General features: G+C 42.6%; 4 protein-coding genes across 24 annotated transcripts in view; 2 read left to right on the forward strand and 2 right to left on the reverse strand.

Annotated features, from left to right (window-relative positions):
• Syp (synaptotagmin binding cytoplasmic RNA interacting protein) overlaps window positions 1-6,397 on the forward strand; it is a 23,573-nt gene extending 17,176 nt beyond the window's left edge. For 5 of the 15 annotated variants that reach the window (XM_076533796.1, XM_076533794.1, XM_012282836.2 and 2 more), the window contains 2 exons: window positions 332-497; window positions 1,298-6,397. In XM_076533796.1, the coding sequence (XP_076389911.1) occupies window positions 332-497; window positions 1,298-1,548 (417 nt within the window). In that variant the 3' untranslated portion in view covers window positions 1,549-6,397. Of the gene's footprint in view, window positions 1-331; window positions 500-1,297 lie in introns of those variants that run through there. The other 10 variants (XM_076533799.1, XM_076533806.1, XM_076533803.1 and 7 more) reach the window with 8 other exon arrangements.
• On the reverse strand, window positions 3,731-20,047 carry LOC100877980 (uncharacterized). 3 transcript variants are annotated; one of them, XM_076533792.1, is made up of 10 exons: window positions 19,322-20,047; window positions 19,106-19,251; window positions 18,885-19,010; window positions 18,555-18,706; window positions 18,366-18,482; window positions 18,225-18,285; window positions 17,978-18,150; window positions 17,647-17,778; window positions 17,352-17,573; window positions 3,731-17,275 (listed from the first exon to the last, which is right to left on the reverse strand). In XM_076533792.1, the coding sequence occupies exons 2-10, from the start codon at window positions 19,225-19,227 to the stop codon at window positions 16,140-16,142; spliced, it is 2,241 nt and encodes a 746-aa protein (XP_076389907.1). In that variant the 5' UTR covers window positions 19,228-19,251; window positions 19,322-20,047; the 3' UTR covers window positions 3,731-16,139. The 3 variants fall into 3 exon arrangements, with proteins under 3 accessions (XP_076389907.1, XP_003699452.1, XP_012138257.1); XM_003699404.3 differs by having other exon boundaries at window positions 17,852-18,150; window positions 19,322-20,045; XM_012282867.2 differs by lacking the exon at window positions 18,885-19,010 and having other exon boundaries at window positions 17,852-18,150.
• LOC100877867 (tolloid-like protein 1) lies at window positions 8,477-14,970 on the forward strand. Of its 4 annotated transcripts, none has more exons than XM_003699403.3 (15): window positions 8,477-8,519; window positions 8,613-8,711; window positions 8,789-8,966; window positions 9,033-9,059; window positions 9,128-9,339; window positions 9,566-9,773; window positions 9,895-10,103; window positions 10,319-10,550; window positions 10,628-10,813; window positions 10,890-11,135; window positions 11,220-11,440; window positions 11,503-11,685; window positions 11,768-11,897; window positions 12,013-12,197; window positions 14,259-14,970. In XM_003699403.3, exons 2-15 carry the CDS (start codon window positions 8,621-8,623, stop codon window positions 14,660-14,662), a joined length of 2,712 nt encoding a protein of 903 aa, XP_003699451.1. In that variant the 5' UTR covers window positions 8,477-8,519; window positions 8,613-8,620; the 3' UTR covers window positions 14,663-14,970. The 4 variants fall into 4 exon arrangements, with proteins under 4 accessions (XP_003699451.1, XP_012138287.1, XP_076389906.1 ...); XM_012282897.2 differs by having other exon boundaries at window positions 9,128-9,315; XM_076533791.1 differs by lacking the exon at window positions 14,259-14,970 and adding an exon at window positions 13,416-13,555.
• Window positions 20,048-20,336: 289 nt separating the features above from the next.
• Window positions 20,337-27,900, reverse strand: LOC100882867 (uncharacterized). Of its 2 annotated transcripts, none has more exons than XM_012282934.2 (6): window positions 26,319-27,900; window positions 24,735-25,345; window positions 24,219-24,392; window positions 24,043-24,161; window positions 23,837-23,983; window positions 20,337-23,778 (listed from the first exon to the last, which is right to left on the reverse strand). In XM_012282934.2, the coding sequence occupies exons 1-6, from the start codon at window positions 26,327-26,329 to the stop codon at window positions 20,698-20,700; spliced, it is 4,143 nt and encodes a 1,380-aa protein (XP_012138324.1). In that variant the 5' UTR covers window positions 26,330-27,900; the 3' UTR covers window positions 20,337-20,697. The 2 variants fall into 2 exon arrangements, with proteins under 2 accessions (XP_012138324.1, XP_076389905.1); XM_076533790.1 differs by lacking the exon at window positions 26,319-27,900 and adding an exon at window positions 25,696-26,090.
• Between the last annotated feature and the right edge of the window lie 92 nt (window positions 27,901-27,992).

The raw sequence follows: 27,992 nt of genomic DNA on the forward strand, positions 1-27,992 counted from the left end.
ATTTATTTACTTATTTATTTATAATGGGTATAATATGTATATAATGTGTAAGCTAGAATCGTTTAACGTTAAGATCGAAAATTTACGAAGACTCGGGTTCCGTCAACCGTACATCTACGTACGGAACCGTCACGTCGGTTAATTAGGGTTTACTTTACAATAGGCGATGCGCAGGTAAAACGATATTAACGTATCGCGACGTAGAATGTAAGAGGAGGGCTATTAACGAGAGTACGATTAAAAAGCATGATCATAAAAAAATGACGCGAAAAATGTAGGAAAGTAATAAGTGTCGCACAGGGTAACGATTGGGTGTGTGTTATTTGGCCAGGCTGGACGTGGTCGTGGAGTAGTCCCGCGTGGCCGAGTCGGTGGCCCGCAACTCCGTGGGCCAGTCAGGGGGGGACGCAACCCCGCAACTTCAGGGGCCCGTGGGGTCCAGCGGCTGTCCGCTCGTGGGGGGGTCCGCGCCAAGGGAAGTTTACCAGGTGAGGATGGTCTGTATCTCCACAATAAATCAATCATCATTTTATATGCTATGTTTACCACCGTTTTGCTTTTTCTTATCACGCTTTCGCGCGTTTCTCGTTCCTTTCGCTTTTCTCTATTTGGTTTTCTTCTTCGTGTCATCGTACTTTCGCGTTATTTATTTTACCTCGCCGAGACGTAGACATCTTGATCTCCCTTTTCTCCTCTCCATTCGAATGCACCTTTGGCAAATTTCCTATTACGCGTCGACGGTTGTATTAATGCTATCAATATCGTACTTGGTATGCCTCTAGTGTATTCTACACGGTAGAGTATCGCTTATTTCGTCCAATCGCTAACAGCGTTTCTCGAGTAAAATCATTTCAATCGTTTCGCGAATTCTTCTTTATACGTTTGATTCGTCTTTCGATTGCTGTCGGATATATTTTAGCATCGCGTTTCTTCCGTCGATTCAATCGTTCTAAGTGGACGAGATGTGATCGCAAGATACCTCTACGGACATGCCATCTTTCCTATCCATGGGTCCTTGTTCCTCGTCGATCCTCGATTCTCGTTCTCGGCGTAGATTACGGTGATTTATCCAGGTGATCGCGTTCGTTTTCGCGCAAGCGTCCCATTCAACCTGTTGGACTTACGAAGTATCGGAAGGAGCGTAGGTAACGAGATTCGCTGAGCGTATTCTGTCGCGAGTAAAAGGTGACGGTGCGAGGAAAGATTTTTCGGTGATTCGATGCTAAAGAAGAAAGCGAAAATCGTGCTGGTTATCGGATGGTTAACGTGACAAAGGTTTGTTTGTTTCTTTGTACAGCAGGTAAACGAAAATTTGACGGGGGTCACCAGAACCAGGGGGAATCTAAGCGTCGCTTCCAGAGCAACTGGGGAAACCAACCCCTCGCTCAGCAACCACTGGGCAACGCGTACGGATTGGCGAGTGTGAACGGTGGCAGTGGTGGTGGTGGCGGCGGTGACATAGGATTCGGAGGCAGGACCGCTACGCTAGGCGGTATTTCCAGTGACGATCACGAATGGTATCAAGACTCTTACCAGTCGTGGAGCTAACTTCTGCAAGTTTGTGAGTGAACACGCACGCACGTACGTAAGCACGCACGCACGCACGCAAGCACGAACGAACGAACGAAAGAACGAATAAACGAACGACGGATAAACTATGAGGAAAGCGGTAGAAAGCAACAGAGAGTCAACCGAACTAAACTTAAAAAAAAAATATATATATATATTATAAAAAAAGGTAATATAATTGTGGAAGAAGAACGAGGAGCACGTAATAAGCGGTAAAATGGATTTACGGTAGAGAAAGATTTAAAAACGAAGGAGGATATAATCCACTTATATATATATGTATACATATATATATGTATATGTATATACTATTTATTATATCGATCTGGTAATTGTACATGTTTTCGTACGTATTCGAGCATCGGATGGACAAGCAAGTAAGAAAAAAAAAAGAAATAACGTGTAAAGCGTCGTGCGCTCGGCGTCACCACCATCGCCCGCTATTGTTGTGATTATGTATACAGTGATGTGCCACTGGGACTAATTATTACATCGGAGTGACCACCCAACAACCCACCCCGTACTACTACTATTATTATCATTATTATTATTATTGCTATTATTATTATTATTATTTTATTATTATTATTATTGCTATTATTATTATTATTTTATTATTATAATTATTATTATATTATTATTATATTATTATTATTAATAATGTTATTATACATATACGTATATGTATGCATATATATGCGCGTGTACGTCCATACATGGATGCGCGTGTTCTCCGTTCGTATACGCGGATGCAATATATTCGTTACGTGTATAAATTTTGCATGTAACGCATATGTCGTATACGCGTATAGACAGGCGTGCTTGCCACCTGTGTATGACCGTATGTGCGTGCGTGTCTATGAACGCGTGTAGACATGATTGTATGTATGTATGTACGTACGTATGTATATATATGTATGTATGTTTGTTTGTATGTTTGTGTGCATGCATGCATGCACGTATGTATGTATGCGTGTACGTATGTACGATGTATGCGAGTCAAACGATGCACAGATATGTGTACGCATACGTATGTATACGTATACGTATATTAATTTTTAAGTACTACTACATTGTCACATTGTTTACTGCCAAGTGATACGCGAAGATCAGCGACGTTGACGTTAGGATTGTGATGGCTTGTACTAATTAAGAGAAATCGGTGAAGCCTGCGATTTTATTATACCGCGGTTCAATGTTGCAAGTATACGTGTGAGAGATCGCGTATATGTGATTGTGAGAGCGTGCGCGTGTGTGAATGTTAGTGTAGGTGTACGTATGGAAAAGAAAAGAGAAAGAACTCGATGATAGGAATTAAGAGAGAGCAGTAGACGAAAGAACTCGAGTGACAAGGAATTAAGCGTAACGATGTAACGGAAGTGGTGGGACGATTGGCGATGCCGGAAAGAATGTCGGAACGAGCGAGTCAAGCGAGAACGAATGGAGGTAGAATTTTATGATAGAAGAGTCGTGACGCGTGAATGAGATCTCGCGAGTATCGATATAGTGATAAATTTGAATAATTTTTGTACGGTTGAGAAAGAGAGAAGAACGCGCGGATACGTTGTGTGCCGCGCGTGTATGCTTGCGCGTATACGTACGGACGCGTACATCCGCGTGCATCGGCATGCATCCGCGCGTGAACAATTGCGCGCGTAAACGCGGCCGTGCGCGAACGTACGATGCGATGTCGCGTATGCGTAGAGCGCGCCAAGCGCCGCTAGACCTTCTATTGTTGGTCTATAATGTGTACAGTCAGTGAAACTATTATTATTATTAAGGGTCAGACAGGTCTTACGGAAGTAGAAACTGAAAGGTTTAGGAATCAACGGTTCTACGAACATTTATCGTGTTCGGTCGGTTACGATCACGGAATAAAGCGTCGAACGGACGTACGAAACTTTAATCGAGACAAAACTGAATATTAAGAACCGCGCATACGTGTAATATTTGTTTGTTTTTTCGGTGATAGCGTTACGAGAGCGGAAATTAGTCTAAATTTAAAAAAGACGTTTGTTGTTTCGTTGTTTCTTTTGCTTCTTCGCGTTCTTTTTTTCTTTCTTATTTTTTCCTTTTCTTTGGTTATCTTTTGAAATTCGAAAACGAAACAAAGAACCGTTGAACACGAACGAATGTGAGATAAATAGAGAAAAAGCATAGCTTATATGTTTTGTTTTTCTTTTTTTTTTTTTTTTAATTTTAAAATTTTACTTTCAAAATTTTTACGTTACGTTTCGTCGCGTGATTCGCGCAGCGCTCGTGCGCGCTCGCGCAGATCTTTTTAGAAACGACTGACTACCGAAATTTGATAATGATAGTCACGGATTGATTTAGGACGCGTAAAGTGAACGCAACGTTTACGATCGCGTGAATGCATACAGCACACATTTTGAGCGTTGACTCGTTGTTATTGTTAGCCTGTTAGTTAATTAGTAAGAGTTGTAAGTGCGGGCTTATAGTTGGTCCCTGTCCCTGGAGCCCAGACACCCCGCCCCCTGTTCTGGAGAATATTCGAAAAAAGATATAAGCAAAAGCTTGATACCATTTCACACGCAACCCCCCGACTTATTACGATGAAAAGGTAGAAAGTTAAAAGTTTAACGAGAAACATTAAAATTCGTTTGTAACGAAGCGACTGCATATCACCGTATTGTTCTATCGTGTAGGATCGGAAAACGAATTAGCGCGTACGTCGGCTCCGTTTCAATATCACGTGCACACGTACATACAGAAAAAAAAAGCACGCGCGCGCGCGTACAAGTAGGCATCGGGAAAACACGGTTTCATACGGGAACGATAGAAATTTCAGTACGCGAGAAAGAAAACACGAATTCTGTCCACTGAAAGTTTTCGAGCGATCGATTTTCGCGAACGAATAGGGTTCAAGGATGATCGATCGTTTGAAAACTAATCGCATCGATGAGCATTTTGTTACATACTATTATTATTATTCGCTTTTTACTTAAACTTCATATTTCTATGCCATCGATACCGTTTTAACAGCGATAATATGATGACTGTAACGTAAAGATCAAAGGCCCCTTACTTTTACTTCCTGTCCCCAGTCATGCGGTCATTGTCTATCGGAAGGAAGCAACTCGGAGTGTGAACGGGAGAAAGAGAAGATATGGAGCATGAGAGCGAGAGAACGAGAGAGAGAGAGAGAGCGAGAGAGAAAGAGAGAGAGGTAGAGAGAAAGCGGGAGAACTTGGAGGAGGATGATGGCAAGGATGGTTGGATGGAAGGGAAGCAAAGGAATCGAAGCGAATGAGAAAAGAAAAGATAGAAAAGGAGCCAGCGGTTAGGAACGAAACAAACAGAAACTGATATATTTCCTCTGTATCGGTTGAATGTTATTACCTTTTATTCCTTTAGCCTTCTCCCATCCCCCTCTCCTATCAATCATCATTATTCACTTACCATATTTTATACCTACCTATTCTACTTACCTACACACGTCCTATTTATAAAATCATGTTATCGAGGATGTAATAATATTAATATTAACGATACGATAAGAATAATATTGCTAATTATACTGAGTGGATTTTTGTAACACGATAACGTTTCAATATAAATTCTGGTTTTCCTTCGAAATTTGTAGTAAAGGAAGATCATATACGTATATTACGAAACAGCAGGCAGGCAGGTAGGAAGCAAAGATGCAAGCGAGAAAAAAGAAAGAAAGAAAGAAAGAAAGAACGGACGGCCGAACGAACGAACGAACGAAAGCACGAACGAACGAAAGAGAAAGCTAGCAAGAAAGAGAGTAAGAAAGAAAGAACGATAGATAGCAAGAAAGAAAGGGATAAAGGGAAAAAGGAAACAAATCCAGCTTGCGGGGGCAAGGAAGCATAACCTGGCAAAAGCGGAAGCAGTTCACGGTGACGAGACTTTAGACTGATCTAGGTACTAGCGTTACGATATTGGCCCTACCCCAGCCTTAAGGTGCCCCAACGTTATATCATTTACCCTCTTTGCGCTATTTTATACTTTGACCGGTGTGCGGCAGCTGGGGTGCCTGGGGGGTTATCGGTCGCATTTAGGATAAAATGCACCACTGTGGCTGACGATGCTGTAGCCACGCGCGCCCTTTTACCCGGTCATTGACCTAATTCGCGGCACACATCCTTGGGAACTTGACTCTTTTTGGTTGGCCCGTGTCAGGCGGATGTTGTGTGATTTTTGGGTCGCTCAATTTATGTTAATAACGGCCCAAAGATGTGTTTTTTAATTATATATAAATATATTATATATTATATTCCTGCGAATATGCATTTTGTGACGTGATGTTATATAGCACTAATGAGGAAAACAAATAACGAACGATAACAAACAAACAAACAAAAAAAAAATGAACAATTGTGTACGAAAAGAAAATGACAAAAAAAATGTTAAAAAAAAAACAACAAAGTACGTAACACTATTCACACGAATATAAACGGTTTATGTTTCTCGCGCCACATGCCACACGTCAGCTCCATGGCTATAAAAAAAAGAAAAAAAAAAATTTCTTACAAATTTCTTACAAATTTCTTACGACCAAATTCTTCTATCGTTAGTAATTGCGTTTTCAGATTATTTTTTTTAATTATTCATCTTCCAATTGCTTTGCTTTTTTTTAATTCCCGCAATTTTAAAAGTTGCCCTCAATAATTTTAGTGTGACGTAGTTGAACATAATAATTATCGATGAATTTAAAAACGACGTTGAAACGGTTCCTTTTTTGGGCTAGGAGCTTGATTTAAAGTGTCAAAGATTTTTGTGTATGACCAGATGTATTCTACATGTCTCAATAAACAGTTGTATGTGAATTACCTTTCTTAAACGATGCTGTATTTATTTGCACGGTATCAGCTTTCCCGAATACCGCGCGAGTCGTCGTTACGGCTATTGATTTTTCCTTTTTCCATAATTTCCTGCTGCTCGTATCTCCTCCGACGCTATTGTACGAGTAACGATAACGTTGTAGGGGTGAAAAGATAGAAGAGAGGGAAAAGCAATATCGTCCGCGTTCTCATCTCGAAATAATTTAAAAGCGCTTTCGTTCTCTCCGCGATATCCTAATAAATCGACGAATATTTCAGATTTTTAACCATTTTATTTTTACATTTATACAATAAATACATTTTTCTTATTTTAAAAATTTTTGAAAATCGGATGTTAATTTTTATTTTGTCGAGCGTGGGATATGACGTAAGGGAGTACATAATAAAGTTCGATTACAATAACGAATATCAAGGAGTGATCGTTTCCGTGACGAGTTTAAACGATCCTGTTCGATCGTTCGTACCAGCGTCTCGTCTCGAGGCTTCTTCGATCGATGCAGAATCCCTCGTTCTCGGTCGTTTCACCCCCACTGTTGCTCTGACTGATCCGAGCGACCTCTCTTCGTTTCTCCCTTACGGTTAGGGCGTATCGGGGTAAACCAGTGTCTCCGTAGAACTGGAAAGAGTGGGTTACGGCTGCAGGGTGTTCCTCGTCGTTCGGATCGTCTCGTTCAACGTCTCTGTTGGTCTCACGAAAGTTCGCGCGTGCAACGTACATGTGCGTGCGTGCACGCGCGCACCTCGTACGCTCTAGATTTCCGTATGGCGTACGCGTAATACAGAAGTTTCGCTGGTGCATGCAGCAGATATCGGGGGCGACGTATCGCGTCGACATAGTTCTCGTAACACGATTTCAAGGAGTCGATAACGAGTTAACGAAAGGTGTGCGTTACGCGTGACACGCGTCGAAAAGATCACGAAATTGCTGGATTCTGCGTTTCGTCACCGTGTTTATTGTTTACGGAGCGACCATCGTTCTGACGACTCGCATTTCGCGATTTGCGGAACGCGCGAGCTCGAGGAGATCACGATCTAGCGCGGCGTGAAGTGCGCGCGCTTTGCATTCGATGAGAAAGGACGCTCGTGCACCGGAGGAAAACGTTCGAGAACCTGGTGGTGGTGGTGGTGGTGGTCGGTCGACGGTCGACCGACGACGACATCGTCGTATCTTTTCCTTCAACGTTTCAATTCGTGCGAACGTTGAATAAGATCCGAAGCTTAAACTCGGTGATTTACCGAGGTACGAATTCGCGTTGCTGTTCGATCACGTAAGTATACGTTTCATATCCTTGTATGTTTATCGAGGAAAACGAACCAGTACGATTGAAACAGTCCGTTTATCTTTTTACGGAAGGACGACGATTCGTCGATAATCGTTTACTTTTTTCTGTTCCGATTCGCGGAATTTTTCTCGCAACTGTACGGAGTATATTTGTACGAAGAAAAATTGATTTCAAAATCGCGCGTTACTTTGTAAAGTTTGAACGATACAAATACGGCGAATCGAATAATCCTGTTTGTCGATTTCATCTGAATAAAGTAGACAGTAAAGGGCGCGGTTTCGATTCTGTCAGCCTAGTTCTTTCGTTTATCTGGCGAACTTCATGACTTCTTCGTATCAATGAGCGCGTCCGATATTCCTGGGCAAAACTCGAAAAGAGCGCGTTTGAAAGGGGGATACGTGATTTTGAGGGCGTGGCAAATAATGACAAATAAACTCGACACGTGCTAGGGATACTTCCTCGAAGCAACGTCATTTCGATCATCTGGAATCGTGTTTGTATACGATACGTATTACTTGCAATGATTTGTCCTTGCGTAATTTACCTTTTGATTCGATGCGACATACGTTTGGTTAGTTTATAGAGGACAGGAAGGATCGATTCGCCGATACGGCGCGACGCGACACGATGCGATGCGTTAGCACTTGCACCCATGCTTCGTACTGTCCATAGATTACGTTTATCGATCCATCATCTCGAATTGGGTCGATAAAATAGATGCTGTGTGTTCGACGCGATCGGTATTGTATCTAACGAGCGAAACATGTGTGATTACAGATGATGTTTGGGAGTAACTTTTCATATTCTTCCTATACGTGGAATAAAGATTGACGATATGGTAAACTCGTCGTTAGCTATTATCAATAACGTATATCTCTCGATTCGAAGGAAGGAGTTAAAAAAAGCACTAAATTCGATTTCGTACCTCTAGGATGCACTATGGCTTCGGTACTCTGGCATGCTTCTTGGAACAATTTCGTTTCTCCCGCTTTTATCTTGTTCTTGCTACTTTGTCCGCGTAGCAGTACAGGTTAGTTACACAGCGTTCGAAGAAGCGAGACGTTCCTGGATAAAAAGAAAAATGTTTATGCCCGTACAATTCCACAGAATGCGATCAAAAGTTTATAAGCACGCCGGATGGTCCGCTGGAAGGAACTTTTTATGCTCCGTCGTTAATTAACCCGGAAAGGGAATCTCGACAATGCGTGTACACGTTTTTCGCCGGACCGCGGCAACGGGTAGAGTTGGTTTTCAATACGTTCGGTCTTCGAGGAACTCCGCCACAGTAAGTTGTTTCTCATCGACGACGTACGTTCTTTATTTATCCACTTATTCGACTTGCGTTTGATAGCGGCGCCGCCGTTGGAGAAATACCTGCGTAAGTGTCAGTCGATCCTGTATCGCGTCATTTGGCCACGAGTCATCATGAAAATCTTTCGTTTGCAGCTGCGTCCACGAATACGTTGACTTGTACACCGAAATAAGATCGGAGAACGTGACCAAGTTAGTGGATACGCCTTTCGGTGGACGTTTCTGCGGTCCGATACCACCTCGCAGGCGGGTTTCCCTTTACCAGGGAATCGCCATTAGTTTCTACACCGATAAAAATATCACGTTACCCAGCCTCTTTAGCGGTACTTACGCGTTTGTCAATGCATGTACGTTTACTCTTCATCTCCTTCTTCTTCTGTTTCTTTTACTCTTGATTTTTAAGTTAATTTTTTGTTTTTCTTTTTATTTATTTTTGTTCTTTCTTTTTTAGTTATCATCGTTACCGTTATGCGTTCGAGTTTTCCGCGATGGCGCGTATTCGAACCATACGGTACAAAGTTTGAAAACGTTGACGAAAAACTGTTCGACGATAATCGACGACGTTATTTGCAGCGGAATACGAGGTGGGAACGCCAGCTCCTAGCACGCCGTGTTCTTTTACGGTGAATTCGGAGCACAAACGTAGCGGCAACATATTATCTCCTACGTATCCGGGCACTTATCCAAAAGGTCTGACGTGTAGCTACAAGTTTATCGGGAAACATAGCCAACGAGTACGCTTGGAATTTCGAGACTTTGATTTGTACTTTGGAGGTCCGCAGTACGTATACGTGAATCACTGTCAACGTAGTGGTATGCCTTTATGCGGCACTTGAAAGGAAAAGCGTTCGCGCCTTTCCAGCTCTATCGAGACGTTTTTTGATCGTGCTCTCGTTTTATAGTTGTCCGTTGGACTACGTTAAAGTTTACGATGGTTTGGACAATACGTCTGCCGTTATTGGAACATATTGTGGACAGCAACGAAACTTGGTGTTGTATTCGTCCGAATCTAGTCTATTCGTACTGTTCGAAACTCTTGAACGTACAGCAAACACGCAAAATCGGGGGTTCAAGGGAATCTTCGAATTCTCCGAAAGTTTTGTTAAGTTAGGTAAGTTTGAAACATTAAAAATTCAAACTGAACTAGTTTTTCTACTTCCCGCGCACTCGCATACGCTAGATTGTTTAATTTGCACTTCGTACACGAGTGCTGTTCTGTTCGCGTCGTATGCGTATGCGCGTGCATTTGCATGCATATATCTACGTACGTATATCTGTACGTGTACGTGTACGTGTGCGTGTACACGCTCGTCTCTGTCTACTCAGACTTCATAACCGCTTACAAGGGTGAGCATATTCGAGGATCGGAATGCGATCAGAAGATCTTGAGTAAAAAGGAGTCCTCTGGTCATGTCGTTAGTCCAAATTACCCGTATCCGTACATACCGAAGGTGGTATGTCGGTATTTCATATATGGAATGCAAGACTCGCAACATCTGGAACGCGTTCGATTAGTGTTCACGACATTTCAGATACCAAGAAATACGACAACAGGAGAGTAAGTGCAATTACATTATTCTACGTCTATGTTTTACTTCGTCTTCGATACAATTTTCTCTTTGTTCCCTGATTTAGTTCGTCGTGCACCGATGGCTACTTAAAGTTGTATCTGAAAGGACAAGAAGCCACCGATTCTTACGATAAATTCGATCACGAATTATGCGGTTTAAAGAGCAATCCGAGCCACGTAGTTAGCGATGGTCCGAGACTGGTAATGGTATTTAGTAGCGGAGAATCACAAGGGCAAGGTTTTAAAGCAAAGTAAGGAAATAATATTCTCGATCGTACAATACCTGTACAATGCAGATTTATACATGTGTATGTATATAATTTACAGCTACACTTTTGAAACGGAATATAAGATACCGGGTACAGCAGCTCCTGATGGAAGCTGTACGTTCACGTACCGCAGTTCCTCGCGCAAGAAGGGAGAATTTAATTCTCCGCGACATCCCAGCAATTATCCCAGTGACACGAATTGTACTTATTTTTTTTTAGCGACTCCGAACGAACAAGTTACCTTGATATTCGATTATTTTAAAGTCAGAACGAAAAACACGAATGTCACTGTTGGTCACTATGGGTAAGTTTAATGATACACTGAATGCCTATTGTTGGCAAAAAACAGCAAGAACGAAAACATCAATCTGTTCTTTTGTGTCATTAGGCTAAATGTTTGTCAAGACGATTGGCTAGAAATCTACAATATGTATCGAGACGATACGGAAAAATTGATAGGTAGATATTGTGGTAGCACGGCTCCGGGACCCGTAGAATCAAATCTCGGTGCGCTCGGTTTAAAAGTAATCCTTCATTCGGATTTCGAACTAGTTTCTAGCGGCTTCAAAGCGCGCTACACGTTCGAAGTGGCCAAACCCATTTTTGGAGGTATTTCTTTACACTCTCCTTAAGTTCTCAGATGCATGTATTTATAATCGTTTATGTTACAGATTGTGGATCGAATATAAGTAGCGTGAATTACGGCATAATCGCCAGTCCAAATTTTCCGAACAAATACGACGGACCCGCGAGAAATTTTGCTAGCAAAACTTGTAATTGGTTTATAAGAGTTCGGCCCAACCACCAGATACTGTTAAACTTTGAATTATTTTCCGTAGAAGGTGATCAGTCAGGTACGTCGCATCTTTGATCCCTTTATTCCTTATTTAATTATAAGCATCAACCCGTTAAATGATGGCGATTATTTGTGTTTAGTTCGCGGTTGTCCAGCTGCAGTACTACGCATGTGGTATTCTTCGTTGTTAACGCCGATCGAACTGTGTGGCGTAAAAACGCCGGACGTTAAATGGACGTATTTGTCCGAGGATAATAACATGCGGCTTAGGTTTGTTCGTTCACGATTCTTCGTACGATTCTCTCGACGTAACTCCTCGAGTCTACGTCGTGTCTATGCCGATAGCAACCTCAATTCTTTCTCTTTCTTCTGTTGTCCTTTTCAGCTTTATTTTGGCCGACAAGGCGGTAGGACAACAAGGCTTCAGAGCAACATGGACCGAAGTCAGCATGAACACCAGCTGCCAGGATCAGTTTTTGTGCAGCAAAAGTAAATACTGCATCGCCGATTCGCTTCGGTGTAATAACATTTATAATTGTGGCCCGGCTGATACTTCGGACGAGGAAAACTGTAAGTTTCGCAATCGTTAGAAAACATCGAGAAAACAACTCCTTATAAGCTGTGGTCGGTTTCTTCTTTTACCTTGCTTCTACGATCGATACACCTCTGTATACATATACATAGGTAGATAGATACATATACTTTCTCCGTTGCAAACTATACACACCGATCCAATGTCGAGTATGTAATTCTTTCGAATCGTTCAATAGATATTATTATTCTACAAGTTTTTCGAACGTGTTCTCTTTTTATATTATAAAACCTTAAATTAATCCTTTTCGCGTGTGTGTATGTGTATATATACATGTGTGTATATATACATATCATTTTAGTTGTTTGTCCATTGTACTTATGTATATACGTGCAATTGGGACGTTCAATGATAATCGTGGAAGTACGGATGTCGAAGTGCAAAAGTTTCCTGGGTTCAAGATCGCGCACCTTATTTTCTACGAACTTTATTGTATACAAAGCGTTAGACCATATATTGTACGGTTCAAAAATTTCAAACTTTTCGTCCTATGTGTACATATATTTTTTTCTATATTTGTATACTTATGTATGTATATATACGCATCCATATACGCGAGTGTGTATGTATGTATGCATGTACGACACATACACGCACGTGTGCGCGCGTCACACACGTACACGTAGCACGCAGAATCAGAACGATACTTGCATCGCGTGACAGAAATACACGCGAATGGTACGAATTCTTAACGGGTGCTGATAATACTGAGGAGCGTAATTTTCCGAGAGATGACAAAATAACTTTTATTTGTCTTTTCTATTCTATCTTCCGCTTGTATCATATCGCGAAAATAAAAGAACTAGTATCATTACTATACGATGTACTTGCATACGGTCACTAAAAAACTGCCAAAGAATGTTCGCCCAATAATTCAAATCATTTCATGTCGTACGAAAACATGTGCGTTTAATCATCATCGAGATGCTCGGGTATAATCCTTTCGATTCGGTTCGATTCAAGTAATGCCGATGCACCGACTTTTGCAACACGTTTCATAAAATAAACGGAAAATAGGGTAGGGGACCAGATGTCTGATATCGAAAAATAAATCGAAAGTAAAACATTGTATGATAGTACTCGAGGACAAGTATGTATAAAATTGTAATATTTTGGGTAAGTAGCACGTAGTTGTGTATGTACAGGTGAGAGAATGAAGGGATTGAGTGGGTGAATGACCGTGTGTGGTGTCGCAGGTGCAGCATCAGCCCCATTGTCGCCAGCACTGGCTGGAGTCTCTGCCATGCTTCTTCTCTCTCTGTGCTTTGTGTTCGTGGCCATCTGAGCCCTTCATGAAGCTTCCGACGATCCGGCATGTTATGATCTTCCCTATCACGTGAGTTCACTCACAGTATTGCACACGTACCGTCTTTTCATTTCTTTTTATTTTTTTTCGATTCTATTAATATCATTTATACGTTTAACACGAAACCAGTCCTTAATACTGTTTAAACGAAAGCGGAAAGAATGCGATTTCGAAGAATTGAAACTTTGCAATTGGACCAATATTAAGGGCAACCACCGTTTCGTTTATTCCCAAGTTCCATAATTGGATCTCGAATGTCTACAGATTTACGAATACTTTCTGCTTTTCTTTTACGCATAGTTTACGGAAAAACGCATGATTAAGATGAATGCAAACTTCTCCGTGTCTAGTAGCATGTACATTTCTTTTCTCTGTATTTCCACCTTTACCTGTATTTCCGTCTCTTTCTATCTCTGTCTCTATCTCTGTAACTATTTCCCATTATCTTTAGACGCGAACATGGACGGGTTATCTTTTACGAATAACTTTTTTTTCTAGCTTCTTTTTCCTTCCTTTCAAAGATCACCGGTCACTAGGGCCGCGCGAAAAATGGCGCTAGTCGCGTTCTTTTTCGAACGTATTTGTAAATTACGTGTAAATATACAGTGAACTGACGAAATACTTTGATCGTTTCAAACGAATAAATATGAACATTGAAATGTTACAAATATGTGATAAACATACACATAGATGTACGGTCAAACACGTTTAACAGAGAACACTCGTGTTACAGGTGATACGGTTGTACAGGCGGATAATTATGCTGTTCCTGCGAGTTACGCCGTTGGTACGGTGTTGGTAGTATTGATCGTTTGCCTGTTTTATCATCGAAAGCTAAAAAGACGAGTTCAAGCAGTGCATCTCGATCAGCTACGACAGCGTATGGATGAAAAGAATCGATGTTATCACGATGAAAATTTACTTCAGCATCACCACCACTACCACCACCACCACCATAATCATCAGTATCATAGTTACTATCATCATCATAATCATAATCATGATCAACAGCAACTACAGCAACAGCGTTATCAGGACTCGACCAATGATTTTGATTCAAGATTTCAACTAGAATCGTCGATTAGTCCTGCGAGCGAGAGCGAAGCCGAAGAGGCTAGCAGTCTCAACAGCGTGTGACATCGTGCTATTTTACTCGAACTATGATCAACGACCGGTGCTTTCTTCCGTTCGTGTTCCATGAACGTTGAACGCGTAGTAACATCGATATCCTTCGATTTTGTTGTCAGACGCTCAACAAAGTTTCTTTCAATTTTTATTGTATCGAAGCGTTGGTATACTTTCACTCATTTCGACTTAGGACGAAAAACAAATTTATCCTTGTGGTTTATAGAGAAACGTGTGTTCCGATAATAAAAAGTGTACGGACTTTATTAAACGATTCGTACGTGATCGAATGTACGAAAAAGACTTGTCTACTTGTAAAACGTACGTTAAACTTAAGCTACATCCTATCCAGATCCCAACGTTTTCAACGAAGTTGTACGAACTTGTTCCGCAAATACGCAACATTTACATTTCGAGAAATTTGTTTCTTCGAAAGAACGCGAAATATATTTTTAAGCTAGTCATCTTGATTCGTTGTTGTTGTTCTTGTTCTTCGTTTTCATAAACTTGATCTGTTGATAGTAAAATAACGGTAGTAAAATTCGAGACATTTTTTTCAAGCTTCTCTTTTATTTTACCGACAAAATATTCGATTTCATGGAAAATACAAATCGTAAAAATACAATCATAAAAGAATACGGGTCGTTGCATTTTTAAAGCAAACGTTCAATCATAAAAACTCCCTCTTTTTAATTCTTCCATAATTTGACACTATACAAAATTGTGTGTTACGCTCAATGTCTCATATTTTCTTTTACATGTAGCGTCATACTAGTCATCTGTTATGGTTCCGTTGTGCTAAAGTGCGTCACGTTACTTTGCAAGCACAGATAAAAAAACGCAAGGCCTCTTACAAAAGATGTATAGAAAACGATAAATCATACTTATATACACCGGTTTACAAATCTACAAACATATGGAAGAAATCGTGCTCGTAATTAATGACGTTCCTCACGAAAGTGTTAATCGATAGTTTTCTTTTACGCCGATCGTTTGTCGGTACCGTTCATCTACTATGATGCGCAAAGAAACAGTTTACGATAAAATGAAACGTACGATAGTTTGAACGAGTTACATTGCTATAAATGCTCGACGGATACTTCTACCCGTTACCACAAACGCGTTTAACATTAAATGTCTGTACGTGTGCGCATTTTGCTTCTTTGGATCAAAGGACCTACGCGGTGTTTCGAAGGAAACAACTCGTCAGCAAAAATGAGAGGAATGATTATGTGATGCTATAAGAAAAATAATGCTTTTTGTCAAAAATGGAGAGTACAATTTCACTGGCACGCACAAAAAGTCTCGTACAGTTCTCGTACGCGTTAACTAAATCGGGGAGCAGCTTAGGCCTTTTATGGGCGAGTTCATACTAAACCCTTGAACATTGAAGAACGATACCTATCGTGTAACTAATTGGTCTTCTTCGAAGATAAAAAGTGGATACAGAGGAAAGAAAAAAAGGAGCGAGGAAGACTCGCAAGTATAATTATACTTGCACGTATTGCTCGTCGTCGGTATCCCCGTTATCGATCAGGTCCATAGAATGATCCTGGTATATCCTTTCGTAATCGGCGTTGGATAACTGCTTCCTCACTTTTTCGTATCCGTCTAGATGTTCGGTTTTATACGAGTTCACTTGCTCGTAGGGTGGTTCTTCGTTGGTACGAGCAACGCTCATATATTTAACGCTCTCGTAATTCGGGTCTCCGTGATTGACAGATTCGTAATTAGGATCCGTGTCGCTGTCGCCCGGTCGGCAAACCGACGCGTAATTAGGTTCACCCGAATCGTGCGGCATACTCTCGTAATTTGGTTCCGAATCCGTGTCTTGATCCACGTCGATTCTTCTTTTTCTCAGTCTAACCTTTTCGTATCCAGGATCTTCGCTGCTAGCGTTGCTCGCTTGCCTCGGTTGTTTGAACGGTACGGTGTAAGCTGTTGGCAGATCTGTGCCGTTTCGTACGCCTATCGCAGCCGAACTACCGCTCTGATGATAATCCACGCTCTTCGCAGAATATTCCTGCGAGCGTAGTGTTTCGTAATTGGGATCACGGGGCTCGCGAATCGTCGTTGGATTAGTCTTCAGTAAATCTATGGCAACTGCTTCGTAACCATGATCGATTCCATAAGATTTTATATCCGCGATATCGCTACTCCTAGGCGACTTCAAAAGGACAACCTCCGAATGAAAACTGCTAATAGAATTGTTTGAAGTGGCGGAATAATGGGCGGAATCAGACTCTTTCTTTTGTACCTCGATAGAATCGTGACTAGACGATGAAATTCTGTTTATTTCAACCAGACTGGGCTTTCTGAACGTCCCAGCAGGAGCGACGATTTCCGAAGGCAGTAGAATACTGTGAGGACAGGCATGCTCACTCTGCTGTTCTTCCGCGTCTTTTTTCTTCTTCATCACCTTCGCGTACATATCCTCCAACGATTTTTCGTTCGACAGCGTCGATTTCAGTCGGTCCTCGTTCTTCGTTCTTTTCTCGATCGATGCATACGTTTCCATCGTGCCTTCCGAAGGTGGAGGCGGCGGTAGCGGAGAGTTAGCCTGGCGTTTCTCCGGTTTTGGTGATGCAGGGTTTACGATAGAACTGTTGGCACTCGAGGACGACGCTGTAGTCAATACGAGAAACCATGAACAAGGGAAGACAACAAGCTGAAAAGTTATAGACGATTAATCATGGTTTACCTTGTCTAGAATGGGCGTGCGCAACGTGTCGCAAACTGTCGACGCTCGGAGGTTGTGGAGCAGAATAAGTTTCCTCAGTACGTGACGGAGCTCGTGAAAATAACGTTTGCTCGTTTTGCGTTACTCGTTGAACCTCTGTCATGGTTGGTTGTATTTGAGCGTACGTTTCGCTGCCACTAGTATATATCTTGTCTTGTTCGTCGATCGCGGCATACATTTCATCTATCAAACATACAGTATTTTCTATGAGCTATCAATGATAAGCATTAGATAACAGTTAGCATATCGTGAATACCAGAGTCATCCGACACCGTCGCGTAGTGAGGGTCCGTAAGAGGTCTGATAGACTGATTTTGCCGACAAATTGTCTTCGTTTGCGCTATGATGTTAGCTAAAGGTTCTCTTACGCTTATACTGGTGTATCCTTCTGCAAAAAAAATGATTGTTTAAACAATGATTCATTACGTTACGTAAGACAAATTTACGCAAAACTTATTAACTCGAGTCTTGGGAGTCTCCACTGAAGTGTTGTTGCGGACTATTGGAACGGGGTTGAGACGACTGAGGAAGTAACATCGAAAGTGGTGGCGTCATGTACGGTAAATCTTGATTAGCTTGTACTCCACCTGATATGGCATTAGCCGCTTGAATGTCATAAGTAGCGGTTTCATTGGTTAAAAGCGAATTGTGCGAGGACGATCGACGAGTTCGCGGAGGAGCAACCGGGTTTCCATTTCCAACCTGGCACGTTGAGGTGGATGGTTGCTCGGCATCGATCGGTATTTGTTTCACATTGTTTCTGCAAAATTATTATCGATTTTAATAACAAGGGAATTTCATTTTACTGATTGTTCTCCTTGCTACTACGGTTACCTATTCGATTGATTAACTTCAGTCTTTTGAACGTTTTGAAGTTGAGCGTATGGATGTTCGACTGAAACAAAGATCAAAGTTTTCGAATAAGTAAAATGAATCGATAATAAAAAATAAGAGAGCAACTTTTTGCGTTCTTACCAGTATCAGAATTCGGGGACGTAAATCTTGAATACTGGTCTGTCGAGTTTTCTTGAATCAAAGGCCTTTGATGTGAAATTTCTTGTATTTCCTCTTTCGATATCCTTTCCTTTGCCGCTATATTGAACAAAGTTAATTCTAAATCATCAAAGTAAATGCTGTAAATCATCTTTGATGTTATGTTAATACCTGTATCCCGAACCGTGGCATACAGCTCCGATTGATCTCCGATAGTTTCAGTGGTTTCATAAATACTTTGGGATACAGATGCATCTGTATTTTCGACTTTCTTTTCCCTGTCTTTTGGAATATCCGGAAGACTTCTATTGGCACTGGTTGATCTAAACATAGAACATAAAAGTTATTCTAAATACACACAGATATACATACATAAGGTATATGTGCTATAAACTGCATGCATTAAAGCAACAATGCAGTTGAACTCTTCAAATAGCAGTTAATATCACCATGACACAATGCTCTTTAATGAAGTTGCTGCATCAAGCTTTTAGCACAAACCTTTTCCCGCTTTCAACAGCATCTTGTGTTGTTACTTGAGTGGCATTTGTTACTGGAACTCTGTTAAAGCCATCATTGTCAGAATCGTTTATAGTTACCGATCCAGCAAGGCCAAGAAATTCATTCCTATTTAAAGGAATCACAATTGAACATATCCTTGTAAATAGTAAAATCAACTACCATACTACTATAATCATGATTATAATTGCATGCTTAATTACTTATTCTCATTACGGCGACAGCTGCAAATACAAGCAACGACGAGACCAAGAAATGATAACAATGCTCCAACAGAGACGACCCAGTAACACCAGGTACTTTCCTCGATGAGAGGCCGTATCATGTTATAGACTGTATTTTTAAAATTCTATAACACACAATCTTTATGAAATCTGTGTATAACATACAATTAATTATTTAATAACTACAATAATTACCTTCTGATCAAGTCATCGTAGAAGAATCTGTACGTCTTTCTCTTAACATTTTGTTAGTAAGATTAATTTGCCACAACGAAACAAACGTTTCACAGTCTTTACCCTTATGATTAAAAATGGGTAAAAATTTCTTAAAACGTAACTTTATTCCTTCAGATTTTTTTTTTTATTTAATTTATGTGTTCCCCTTTTTCCCTGTCTTTCCTTCTCTTTTTTACTCTCGTGTGTAAATTCTGTATACTCATACCTTACATTTTATACCATTATGTTATAAAATACGAGTTTCCAGGCATTCAGTACATAAAACACATAATATTTGAAACGATCGAGCATTGATCAAATCGTCAAAAGTAACCCGAAACATTTTGTGCAGTTTAGTTTGCAATAATATTTACGCACACTTTTTAATTTGCATACACTCAGAATATTTCACGATTATTTTCTCGTTCATATAATTTCAGGAAAATGAGTATCATGGGAGAAGCTGTCAAAAGTTGGAGGTTCGTTTCAGAGATACACGCCAGATGAAGATTAAATTTAATATTCCGTACAAAATTACGATTTCATAGTAAAAAATAAAATTGCTTTTAATCCTAGACGTTTACAAGTAGGTTGCTATGTATCGATACACCGATATGTCATATAAATATACACTCGTGACATATCACGATCACGAAATAAGGTTACGTTATGTCAATGCATACAGTGTGTACTCGGCTACATAGCGTAGCCCACGTACTTACACATTTATAAACTCGCGCAGTACGTGCGACTGGGAGTTATCGATTGTTACGACTCAATAATCGATACAAAGTTGCCATGGTTGAAAATGTATATACATATATCCCCTTTCGAAAAACGCGCTTGTCAGAATAAAATGAAATAATCGAATAATGTCTCGTCGTAGATACGACATATGCATACGTGCATACATATAAGTCTAACACGTGGTCGTGACTTAACTTTAATATTCGGTCTCAGGAAGAACTGACACAAAATGGTAACTGCATGAAAATAGTATAACGTACAATATTATTTATTAATCATAATCTGTCTGTCTTTCAATATATTTATTTACTTATTAACTACTTATTCGTAAAAAAGAAAGGATTGCGGGTAAAAAATTGAATAAACTGATCGCTGTAAATATATAACAAAAGATATTCACAGTGGAAGAATATCTTGTACCAGCGACAGTTAGTTTGATTTGAGCGCTTTATAAAGATCATGACGATCGTAATAGAGTACAAAATGTGCACGCCCAACGCAGTGACGCAACGATGCAACACGAGCCGCCTTCTAGCGGAACGAATGGAAGATAGTCGGCTATGAGGTATGAGGTACGACGAATGTTCACATATAAAGAAACCGACGAGTTACCTGTCGCACTTCGTATCCGTGGGACAGGCAATGTACATAGGTAAAGACGGAGTATCGCAATATCCGTAAAACTGTTGCGCTTGCAATTGCGACTGAGATTGCGGTTGCGGGTGCGAATGCGATTGCGAAGCGGGCAAAAGGGTATGCACGAGGTGTATTGGTGGTTGTAAGTAAGGCATCATTTGGACGGGCGCGGGCGTGGCCGGAACTATCGTGCCGTTTCCGCGATCTAACGTCGATCCATTATAAGATCCGACGTAGATATCATGATTAATCTTGCCAGAGTAGGTGCTGGCCGGTCTGATCATCGAGGCATCCGGAATGCTGCTGGTGGCGAGGGCGGCTAAACGGGCTTGCTCGATTCGGCCGGACCACCTGACGCGACAGACGCATATAACGAGCACGATCAGAGCTATGAACGCGACTACTCCACCGACGATACCGATGATGAGCGTGTCGTCGGTCCCTGAGGCGTTGGCCGTCGGTGACGAGACGAGCACGCGGTCGTCGTTGTAGTGCTTACGGTCCGGATTTCGCAGCTTCGGCGCTACCGTCCAAATGATATCAGGTTCCGGCAGCGTCGATCTGCTCGAAGGATGACCCACGGCGGAGAGAGTGGTCTCCGCGTTATCGGTGGTCGTTGCTCGATCAACGTCGACCGAGGTAACACCGTTAGTACAAGACAATCGATCTTCCGTCAGGTTGGTCAGAACCATTCCACGGAGGTGAACCGGAGTAAAACAAAGGACGTTCAACGCGTGGGTATTTCCTGCGTGGGTCGTTCTCAGCCACTTCCACAGTTGCCTGATGTTGCAATCGCAATTAATCGGATTGCGCTGAAGGCCGTTGATCTTGACGAAACCGGTTCGTTCGTCGAGTGCGGCGAGAAATTGAGAGGACAGGCTGGTGAATTTACTGCCAGAAACGTCTAACTCCAGATGGGTAGAACGCGGCACCGGGAAGAATAAAGAGGCGGGTATGGAGTCGACGGAGGTGTTGACGAGGCCGAGGAAGAAGGTGGGTCCTCGAACGCCGACCAACGAGCTGGACAGCACATTTTTCAGTCTTTCGCCTCGGAGGGTTAATTTCGTTAGCCGCGGATGCGCTCGTATCGACAGCTGCTCGTTGCTTACCGTCGAGTCTTTCACCTCGACGTCTAACGTCTCTAAGCGGTTCATTCCTTTGAGGATCCCCTGTAGGTCGAAGTAACCCAGTTTAGGGTAGTTGTACGCCGACAGGGATCGCAGTTTAGTCAACGGTTTGAAAGCGTTCTTCTCGATTCTGGTGCAGTCAGGTAGATCGGACAGGTTGAGGAAACGCAACGCGGTTAAGCCCTCGAAGCTGGTTTCGTTGACGATCTTCGCCTCGTTCCCGGACACGTCCAACCAACGCAGTACCGGTAGCGTTTTCAGTGTACCGATTGCATGGTTCAGGTCTGGGAACTTGTTCCTCGACAGGTCCAAAGTCTGGAGCATAGTGGTGCGTTCGAGAGCGTCGCGCGGAACATCAGTCAGATCGTTGCCGGAAAGATCGAGTCGCTCGAGGAAAGGTGTTTCTAATCTGACCAGACGCTTGACGGCGGTGTTCGCGAGATTCAGAGATCGCAGTATCTTGGCCTCTCCCAGGATTCGATCGATCGCGTTCTCGCTCAGAGGATTGTCCGAAAGATCAAGGTGTTTCAGATTGCTGGGTACATCTTGGTCAAATAGTTGAACCATCTTGTTACGAGCGAGGTTCAAGCTGGATAAGGAACCAGACTGCTTCCGTAAGGATAATATCGGGATCTGGTTGATCCGGTTTCCGGATAGATCGATGCTCTCGACTACGCGGACCCTGGTCGGATCGAAGATCGTATCCGGTAGGGAAGTTAATCGATTGTTTCGAAGGTCGAAGTGTTCGAGACGAAGCAGGCCTTCAAGCGTCCTTTCGCTCAGGGCTTCGATACTGTTCGCGGATAGATCGAGCAATTGGAGTTGCGTTGAATTGTGGAAAGCTAGATCGTCGACCGATTCGATTCGGTTCGAGGCTAAATTCAGAACTCGCAGGCGACCGAGTCGGGCAAATGCAAACTCGTCGACTCGACTCAATGCATTCTCGGATAAATCGAGCATCTCCAAGAATTGTAGGGGTTTTAAGTAATCGGTCGGAAAGCGAATGAATCGATTGCCGGACAGATCAAGCTCCCTTAGCCTGGGATGAATCGCGAAAGCCGTCGGGGATAATCTATCTATTCGATTATTGGACAGATCGAGAATTTCGAGTCCCGTGCCGGTGTCGAAGTATTCCCCGGCGAACGAGGTCAATCCGTTCCCCCGCAGATATAACTCGTATAGACCGATTAACCCAACGAAAGCTCCGTTCTCGATGTGTTCTATTCGATTGTCGGATAGGTCGATCCTCGACAAGTTTTGTAGATCGCTGAACGTGGCTTGATCGATCATTTCCAACCGATTGCCGGCGACCGATATTCTCTCGATGGATTCGAGGTTCCGAAACAGGATCGCTGGCAAAATGCTGAGACCAGTCCTCGATACGTCGAGGGTCAACAACGAGGAAGGAAAGACTGGTGGGAATCCTCCGTACAACGGATTCGAGCTCAAATTCAAAAACTCGAGCGATCGCAGTTGCGCGAAGGTTTCTGGCGGGATTCGCGTCAGTCTGTTACCAGCCAAATCGAGAGAGACGAGCTTCCTCGTTGAAAGTTCGTCGATCGACGTTAACCCGTTGAACGAAACGTCCAAGCTGAGCAACGTGTCCTCCAGCCCGGAGAACGTGTCGACGGAGATGCTCGACAGCATGTTTCCGGATAACTCGATGCCGATCAGATTTTCGAAATCTCGAAACAATCCGGCAGGTATTTCTCGCATCAGGTTTCGAGTGAGCGCTAACCTAACTAGACTGCGGGACGTCGATTTGATCAGATCGGTGGATAACGCAGCTACGCGATTGTACTCCATGTGAAGATGAGTCAGCGAAGGTAGTCTCGCCAAGGCGGTCCCCGGTACCAGCAGAATATTGTTGTCTCGTAAGGAAAGCCATTTTAGCTCGTTCAAACCGTCGAACGACGATTCTTCAACCTGCAACGATCAATGATAGTACCGATAATCCTTTAGCGATATTTGATTGTCTCCTCACCGTACGCAGAACATTCAGGCTTAGATCAAGCTTGTTCAGTCTAGACAAACTGGAGAAGGTATTTGCCCCGAGACGACCGATGTTGTTTCGACTGAGATCCAATACCTGCAACTCCGTCAATGATTCCAACTGGGTGCGTTGTATCTCCTGAAAGACAGATCGATGAGCAACCGATCAAAGGTTCAGACAGACGACCCGTTACTTACGCTAATCAAATTGTTGGAGACGTTGAGGAACTTCAAGTCCGTCAAATGCCTCAACGCATCACCGGGAAACTCTTGAAGGAAGTTTGCTGACAGGTCCAACTGCAGTAAATTGTAGGCACCTGCGGGTAACTTTGCGTTAATTTGTTCATCTTTTTTCATCTTTTCTCTCTAAATACCTTTGAAGACGTCGCTATTGAAACGTCCAAGATCGTTGTGGGATATGTTTAAAAGTAGCAGTTGTTCCAGTCCGGATAGAGCGTCGTCCTCCATGTGAGACAATTCGTTATCGCTCAAATCCAATCGCAACAACGACGCACCGACCATCGAAAAAGCAGCTCGGGGCAGCGAAGCTGTGAAACCAGAGTAACATTCAGAAAAGTCTTTGAGATACGCGTTCGCGACGCTTTCTCGAGCGATCGTAATGCGTTGAAAAAGCACGAGAACGTGACGAAGCGTTTGGAAGAAAGCTGGAACGCTGAGTTCGAATCGAACGCGAAATCTGCTCGTTACGCGAAAGGAAAATCAAGTACGGACATGTTATGAGTTTCGCGTGTCATCCAACGTAGCCTAGGCGACCGTCTTACACTTTTCCTTTCCAAAGCTCTTCAACTTCAGAAGCAAATCTCTGAGGAAGTATAAAAATAAGAAAATTTAGCAATGTATTATTTTTAGAATTAGGGAATTGAAGTTACCGATATTGTTTCCAGAGAGCGACAGTACTCTCACGGACTTTGGTCCTTTGAGCGACGTGGTCGGTACAGTGGTCAAATTGTTGCCGTCTAAATAAAGTTGTTCGAGTCCATCGCATCCCTTTAAAATCCCTTCCTCTATGCTCCTGAGACCGTTTCTGCTAAGATCGAGCAGCTTCAGCTCCTCCATTCCGTGGAACTCGTTGCTCGAGAATATCGGATTAAGATTGTCGCCCAATAAATTATCGGCCAGCTTCAGTTCGACCAGCCGGGTCTGGGCACGAAGCGCACGGCCCATCAGCTTGTGAATCGAATTGCCTGACAGATCGAGCTTCCTCAAGTTCAACACGGAGTCGAGCAAGTCCTCCGGTAGATTTTGGTATCCGCTGTTTCTTTGGCTGAAGGAAACGATCGGCTGATCCCGTAGCCTGTCGACGATGTCTCGCGTAAAGATTGCCCGGTCGCAGTTCATCTCGATCGAACGGCTGTACTCCGTAGAAACGATGCATTTGCAGGGAACCTGCAAATCTCGTTTCAGCTCCACGCATGGTATCCATTCCGCTTGTTTCGATGGAGAAACGATGGATAATAGTAAAATCAACGGCAAATACCACCTGAAAGAAATGATATTGTCTTTATAATGATCGACTTGGGTTTACGTTGATTATTCTTCACATTCCACGCTCTACTCTTTGCTCGCGCACTTGCCACCATCCCAGGCTCATTCGCCAACTTTCTCGCGAGCGTGTTCCTCTTTTTCGTTTAACTCGCTTCTAACTATCCTACCGCGTTTCAAGCGAACCGGTAGCTTTAATACCGGGCCCAGAAAACGTTTATCTGAACGAACCACGTGAACAGGATGAAGTAAAAGAATCAAGATTATTGATGCGAAAGAAAGAGCGCGGTAAAAGGCGAGGCGACGAGAGAGACGAAAACGAATGGCCTGGTTCGGTCAAACTCGTACCAAAGTATCTCGAACCCACGGCTATCTACTGTGGACTTCTACGTATAACGGTGATTTTATCCGCTACGCGGACTACGAACTCGGATCGTTTCGTCGCTAAGCTGGTTCTGTGCGAATTTTCTTTCCTTCTTGTTTTTAATTCCAGGCGAGACCGTGACACACGATTCATGCTGATGGAACGCGACACGTACGTAAGATTCGAATGGGAATCGACGCGAATAGTTGCTCTCTCCTATCGTGATTAATTAGCCGCGAAGCCGCGGAAAACAGGTTTAAAGATGGAAGGCCATGACTCGAGAAGAAAGCGTGCTCGCGCATTCTTGAAAGAATTTGTATCTTAGATTAGTTGTAAACGCCCTTTATTTCTTATTCGTTACTTTTGTGAACACTCTCTCGCTTTCGTTTACGCATCTCGTAAATAAACTCGATTTATACGTCGTTTTGTTTCGTTCTATTTTATTCTGTTCCGTTCCGTTCCGTCCGCCCGAACGGAAGGTTCCATTAGAAAGTGTCTAGTCTATGTAATCCCGTTCGATCGGATTAGACGCAGCATCGAACTCGAACGCGATCGATAGTCCAGATGGATATAGAGTCATATTTTGATCAACGATACAATGACTTACCCTCTTTTCATAGTAGCTTTTCCACGCGTAATTCCGCCTGACTAGAAGTACCAGTGATCAAATCGTTATCTCTTCATCGTTGCGATCTTCCTCCTATTTCCTCGTACGAATCAAACGCGTCAAAGAACCTGATCATTTGCCATCATCCGTAGGTGGTCCCGATGTACAAGACAGCGCATCCACGCGACTCTTTCCTTCTCCTTGTTTTCCTAACTTCACCTGTATTTCTCTTCTTGTTCACTTTTTCGTCAATTACTCGTCTAATCCTTTAATCGCTTTGGTCATTCCATTTCATTTCTTTCTTCACGTCAAGATCAATCAACAGTTCTTCACAAAATTTGACCGACCGTAAGAACGAACGAACGAAAGTTTCTCACAGAGATCGAAATTAAGCAAGTATCCGGGCAACGAGAATGTGACCGCAGAAAAAATCCTAATATAAAAGACCGAAGGAGGAAATGCTGGGAGTGTAACGCGCGCTCTACCCTTCTCCACTGATTTCGCGACTCTCGTAACGGGGCCCGCGCGCGACTTTACTTACACTCGAGAAACCTCGACTTACGAGGCGTGATTTGCTGGTAGGGGAAACGGTAAACAGCCAGATGGAGGGTACACCGATATTCCTCTACGCGTTTACGTACCTGCGTGCGTACGTGTATGCACAGAAACACGCGCACTCTGGGAAAAGAGCACGAGATGGGATCCGATGGACGTAGGAATGTTTCTCGAGCAACCTTTCACTGCCACCGTCGCGTCGTGTCGTCTGTTCGCGGTATCGCCAACTGCCCTGCCTAAACCGTTACCGTCCTGCCATTCCATATTTACCGTCTATGTTCTTCTCTCATTCGGCTTCCTTGCTGTCCTTCTTATCTCCCGTATACCATCGCAATCATACCACGTTGCAGTTCGTACTTGAACCTTTGTGCATTTTCCACTACTTTTACTTTGCATTTTTGCCTTTCGACGCGTAACCATGATTCGCTTGATCATACCGATGTATTACTGCACATGTCGTGTGTAACATTGCTACATGACACGCACGATGGTACCACTTCACCTAAGCAAATTTTTAGTCGAGTTCGGGAACGCGTCCTGATGATATGATGTTCGCGCCTTACTTCGTACTTTTCGTGTCATGCGTAACCGCTTACATTGTATGATATATTATATGAGAAACGAAACTACGCATATCGTGCGTTCCGTGCTAAATGTGAAAACGGGAAATAGAAAAACTCCAACAAGGATTATGAGAATGAATTTTCATTGCTAAAGTGCAACCTCCATACCGGATGCTTTTCGCATCTTGAATAATGATCTCTCGTTGTTACCGGTGTCGACATCCTCGTCTTTCTGTTTCTTCTTTTTCGATCTTACAGCAATTTCCATTAATGCTTTCGAATTTATATTAACATTAAGAAAATGGCACAATATCACGAATGACCGTAATGGTTACCAACGCGAACACGATTTTCACCTTTTAATGCGATGTATAATATGCGGAAATATATGAGTTCAATGAATTACTGCTTTTTATTTCGCATAAAATTGAATTGTATTTTTGTACATTTGTTTCTGTAGAGTTTGTAATGGATACAAGTATACTCTGTGGTATAGGCATGCGCAGTAAGCTATCCGTAGAAGTCCTCAGTAGCGTATACACTTTGATGAAATATA

Source organism: Megachile rotundata, chromosome 7 (assembly GCF_050947335.1).
Source record: "Megachile rotundata isolate GNS110a chromosome 7, iyMegRotu1, whole genome shotgun sequence".
Taxonomy (NCBI): domain Eukaryota; kingdom Metazoa; phylum Arthropoda; class Insecta; order Hymenoptera; family Megachilidae; genus Megachile; species Megachile rotundata.